Here is a 5,336-nt window from a genome sequence, read left to right as displayed (position 1 = left end):
TCCCTTCCTCCACGTTCACCCCTTTGCCCTGAGAGAAGTTTGGTTTCTGCAACGCCAGCAGCCCCTTTTCCCCCAGGGTCACCCCTCCCCTGCCCCCACTCTCCTCCCCCTTGAGCCAAACCCTTCTCCCTCCTGCAGCTCCTTTTAACACCCTCTCTGCAAGCAGGGAGCACCTGTGCGGGGGTTCCCCGCCGCCAGTGCTGGGCGCTCCCCGCCGCCCCGCAGGTGCGCGGGCAGGCCCACGAGCCTCTCGGCGCCTTCCCGAAGGGATAAACCGACCCCGGCGCGGAGATAACCACAGGCAGAGCTTGCAGTCTGGAGCCGGGGTCAAGCGTTTCCAAATACTCCGTCTTGCCATCTAGTGGGATGAAGGCGAAAGACCAGGGCTCACAGTTCAGGAGAGCTGGCTGGAGGCGAGCCTGACTGACAGCTATATTTCATCCTGCAGAAGCAGATGAGATCACTGGAGCTAAAGGACCAAGCTTAGCTGTCAGGAGGATGGATGGTGAAGAAGGCGAGAGAAAGGGAGAGATACAGGAATAGACAGACAGCGAACAGGTAGATACAGCTGTTTCAAGGATGGCACGACAACAACAATGCTAATAAATCCTGGCATTTCAGAGGCTGAAAGGAAAGGCTAGAACAGGGCCAAATTGTTTTTACCATTTGCCTAGGACCTTGACCTTGGAGTGAACGTAGCTGGTGTCTGAATAGCCCTGCTCTGGGCTTTTCATGAAAAAGAAAGGCAAGAGAAGCGAGCCCCATCCCAGCCTTGCACATTATTTGCAAGCACAAAAAGTTCCCCCTCGGTCTGCTCAGCCAAGGGGTGCGTGTCCCAGCGGTGGGGTCGCACGTGGCCAAGCGCCTTGTGTGCACGCTGGCTCGCAGCGTGCCTCGTGCCCGTGCCCAGCTGCACAAACCAGGCAGGCTTGCAGGAGCAAGTGCCCAGCAGCGTTTGCAGCGTGCCCATATACAAAAAGCTGGATCTACTTGCAAGGTTTTCTCAAGCTGCCTTTGCCTCCCCAAGCCTGGAGGATGTGGGCTGATCTCAGTGGTTTCAGTTCAGTATTTTGGATTCTCCAGGGATGTGTCATCTCTCTCATGGTATGCATGTTTATTGCATGTGTATAAAAATATAGAGGATGAATACATTATATTTAAAATATCCCACCACTGGGCAGCTTTTTCAGATCTTGAAAGCTGGGATGATACAAGATATTTTAACTGCCTCAGAATGGAAGGAGGCTCTTTCTGCTGGCTCTGGGGACATTTGGCTCACAGCTCCCAACGCTGCTGGCAGACTTTCCCTGCAGTTGAAGGAGACCCAAACCGCAGGGGATCTGCAGCCCAGGGGAGTGGGAACCCTCTGGGCAGAGCTAACGGCTGAGACATCGGGCTGCTGTGATCGTGGTGTGTCGGGACCACTGTCCATCCCAGCCCGGAGCGGAGGGCAGGGCTCCAAGTTAGGATCAGGTCTCAGCACAGGGCAGGGGATGGGGGCTGCAGCAGGCGACGGGGGAACTCCCGTTCCCCTGTGTTGGGATCTCCCTTTACATCCTCTTTTGAGGACTGTGGCAATACATGCAGATGTCCCAGCTGTGGCCACAGCTCACATCTGGATGTCAAGCACTCTTCTGGAGCAACGGAAACCCTGCTGACGTGGCTGGGGACACAGAGGGGACAGTCCGGTCATGCACATTAAACCTCATGTGGCCAAAGCATCACCTCTCTGGAGCAATGCAGCTTCTGGTCCTTGTCCAGGAACCCAAATGGATGGGTCTTACCAAGGCTCCTGGGGGCACCGAGGCCTAGAACAAGTGTGGATATGGGGAAGTCTCTGTCCTTGCTAACCCAGGGCGATTTGTAGAGCAGCTGCTGGGGCTGGATGAGCTTTCTGCAGCTCTTGCTGTTTAGAACAGGAGACTGCATGAATTTTTAAATTCTTGGGTTTATTACAGTTGCCCACATCCCATGAATTTTTCATCTTGGCTCCATTTGCCCCATCATCGAGATCTCCCACCTGCTGCAGCTCATCCCCTCGCACCTGCCTGCCCTGGGGGGAGAAGCCGGCTCGACCCCACATGTTCGGTGGGGCGGGCAGGGACGGAGGAGCTGGGCCGTGGGGGTGCGGGTGCCCTCAGTGGAAGCGGCCCGTGGGCAGGCGCGGCAGGCAGAAGTAGGCGTCGGGGAAGAGGCTGAGGTTGATGGGGTTGCCGTCCAGGCGGATGTCCTCCAGAGCCCGGCGGACGTGGCTGTGGTCTTGGCTGTCGCAGAACGTGTCCTCGTGCACAGTCTGGATGTTGTTGTTCTGGCCAAGGAGACAAAGTGCAAAATCAGGTTCGCAGAATCGGTGAGGAAGAGGAGGAGGAGGAGGAGGAGGAGGAGGAGGAGGAGGAGGAGGAGGAGAGGCTGTTTGCAGACCCCCATCCCCGCTCTCTGCAAGACGCAGATACAGGCCCCTGGGGCTGCACACTCTGGGAAGGCAATGGGTGTAAAAATAGGGGGAAAAAAAGGCTAGGAGGACTGCGAGGGGCTGATAGATTTGGCAGAGCCTGAGTTTGATTAGAGGGAAGGTTGGTTGGAGGAAGCTGAAGCAGCTGGAGAGGCGCAGGGGGCTCGGCGCGTCGCTCGCGCCGCTCTCACCTGGAGGTGCAGCGAGCGCAGGCTCTGGGGCAGGGGCGACGGGATATAGTCCAGCTCGTTGTCGGAGAGGTGGAGGAACTGGAGCTGCGTCAGGTCCTGCAGGGACGCAGACAAATGTCCCGTCTCAGGGAGACCTTACTCTCCCTGCTGCCCCTCTGCACCATCCCGGTTACCCCTTGGTATGGCAGGTTTGGGCTAAAAGTGACTCAGATTCACCCATCGGCCTCTCCTTCGTGTAGCAGGAGGCTAAGCTGGGGCTGAGGGTGCCCGGCACGGCTTGGTGCCCGCCGGCATCCCGGCACCCACCCGGAAGGCGTCGGGCCTGACGCCGGCGCTGGAGATCCTGTTGAGGCGGGCGTCCAGCCTGACGATGCTGCGGGGCAGCTCGGGCAGCGCCGTCAGCCTGTTCCCGGGCAGGATGAGCTCCTGCAGGCTCGGGAGGAGGCGGAAAGCATCCGCGTCCGCCCGGGAGATGGAGTTGCTCGTCAGGTCTATGTGCTTCAGCTTCTCTGGTGGGAGAGAGAGAGGGAGGGGGTGACGCGGGAAAGCGCCGGCCCCCCCGGGGCTGCTCGTTTGCCCCGTGCGGCAGCACGAAGCCGGACGCCTGGGCCGAGCGACGGCAGCTCCGAGAAACCCCGCGCGTGGGGAGCGGCAGGAGCACGGCACGAGCCTGGCCCCGCACAAGCCTGGCCCCGGAGCGGGGCGAAACCCTCGGCTGCAGCGAGGCCAGAGGGGTTACGGCACGCGGAGGTGCCCGGGAGCTGCCCTGGGTGGGGGGGGGGCAGCTCGGGTCTGGGCGCGTTGCAAAAGCGGGCGCCGAGCCCGGGAGGGCGTCCCACGCCTCGCCTGGACGTACTCAGCCCCGCGAAGTCGCCGGCTCGGATCTGGCCGATACGGTTGAAGCGGGCGTAGAGGTAGGCGGTCTGCGGCGGCAGCGGCGGGATGCGCTCCAGGCCGGCGTCGTCGCAGTACGCCGAGGTGCCCAGGCAGAGGCAGCGCGGGCAGCTGGGCGGCCCTGGGGGGCAGCGGCAGCGCCTAGCGCGGCTCCTCCCGCCGCCCCGGCCCCGGGCCCGGCCCCACGCTCCCGGCAGCTCTTTGGAGCAGTAAGAGCCGCATCCCTTAGTGGGGGAGTTCAAAGCAGAAAGGCAACAATTTCCCTTCGCCTCCTACTTAATTTGTCCCAGTCCGGCGTGACAGAAAATGAATAAAGATATTTATCCCTCGCTACAGGATTTTAATTGTCACTAATCTAATTGCTACTCTGCCCGACTGTCACAACGTCCCCGCTCATTAAAATGTTGCTGCTTTGCCGGGGCTCTTGTTTTCCCAGAAGTCTTGCTCCAGCCCCCCTGCCTGCCGTTTGGCAAGGTGCCCCCGCGCCCCCGGCCCCGCTGCTGCCCGGCAGAGCGAGCACCCGGGCAAAGGCTTCGCTCCTCTTTCTCCAGGGTGCTCGGGCTCCCTCTGAGCCGCCCAGAGACGTTTGGTGGCTCATGGAAACAAGCTGCCCCTTTCTGGTGGGTCTGAGCCCAGGGCCGGGGAGCCTCGCTCACCTCCCGCAGTGACGGGCTCCAGCAGACCTGGGGGGCTGGACCCAGCGGCGGAGGTGGATGGGGGCTGCAGCTTCGGCATTTCAGCAGTGGTGCCCAAGTTTGAGAGACCTTCTTGGGCCTTGGTGGGGGGAGCCAGAGTCCCAACCTCAATCTGCAAGTAAAACCTGGGCATAAGGGCTGGGGCTGCCTGGGCAGAAGTCCTGCTGGTGAGTCCTTCCCTCCCCTCCAGGGCATAAGTCCACCAAGGGACACTGGTCAAGGGGTCAGGAGCACTGGGAAAGCCAGCTTCTACTTAAACTGCTCTCCTCAGTGAGGATTTCATGAAGCCCCCCTCCCTATTTACCCACAGGAAGACAGGAGGCATCATGTCCCAAGTTCCTCTGGTCCCTGTCTTCACATGAGACCTTCTGTAATGATGTTGTTCACATCAGTGATGACACCAGGCCAGTTTTGGGGAAGGGAAAAAGGAGGAGGAGGCGGCTGGGGTTGTAGAAAAGCCTCTCTTACCCCAGCAAGGGGGGGTGGAAGAGTGACCAGGGCTCCTCAGTTTGGAAAGAGGGCAAGAGGCAGGCCCAGGTCTCCAGCCGTGGCCATGCAGAAGTCCCTTCCACATCATGGGCAAAGCATCTGCCTCCCTCTCTTGGGATGCACCGCAGGAAGACCTGCCCCGCGTGCCTGGTGCTCTCCCGCCTCCCTCTCACCTTCGGAGCAAGGTCGCTGTAGTCGTAAAGCTCCTCATAGTTGCTTAAGTCAACGATCTCGCCGTAGTTGTCCAGCGTGAGGTCGTAGTTGTCCAGGTCCAGGTTTTCATAGAGGGCAAGATCATCTTTGGGCTCCTCCACCTTCCTCATCTCCTCCTCGGCCGGGGCTGCCCAAGCCACCACCAGAAGCAGGCTCGTGATGCCCAGCCTGGCCAGGCTCCCCATCCTGTGCCTGCACCGGAGAGGGGGATCGCTGCAGGGCTGGGCTGCTGCTCGGGTGGCAGGGCACAGGGCGAGAGGCTGCTCCGACAGGGGTGGGCATGCCGGGGCCTGGAAAAGGCCACGAAGCGGGGGAAGCGAATGGACGTGGAGAGGGCTGGGGATGGCAGCACTGGCATCGCCCCACCCCCTGTGGGGCTCAGCCCTTGGAGGCGACCGGGGT

The 5,336-nt window shown here is 60.9% G+C and overlaps 1 protein-coding gene across 1 annotated transcript; it reads right to left on the bottom strand.

Annotated features, from left to right (window-relative positions):
• Positions 1-1,967: 1,967 nt before the first annotated feature.
• OPTC (opticin) lies at positions 1,968-5,119 on the bottom strand. Its single transcript, XM_085300303.1, has 6 exons — positions 4,895-5,119; positions 4,194-4,344; positions 3,500-3,658; positions 2,950-3,152; positions 2,644-2,739; positions 1,968-2,308 (listed from the first exon to the last, which is right to left on the bottom strand). Exons 1-6 carry the CDS (start codon positions 5,117-5,119, stop codon positions 2,138-2,140), a joined length of 1,005 nt encoding a protein of 334 aa, XP_085156429.1. The 3' UTR covers positions 1,968-2,137.
• Positions 5,120-5,336: the final 217 nt, after the last annotated feature.

This window comes from Rhea americana, unplaced genomic scaffold (assembly GCF_003343005.1).
Source record: "Rhea americana isolate MKP2758 unplaced genomic scaffold, rheAme1 scaffold_163, whole genome shotgun sequence".
NCBI lineage: Eukaryota > Metazoa > Chordata > Aves > Rheiformes > Rheidae > Rhea > Rhea americana.
The sequence above is the reverse complement of the archived record's forward strand: the minus strand, read 5'-3'. Positions and strand labels throughout refer to the sequence as shown.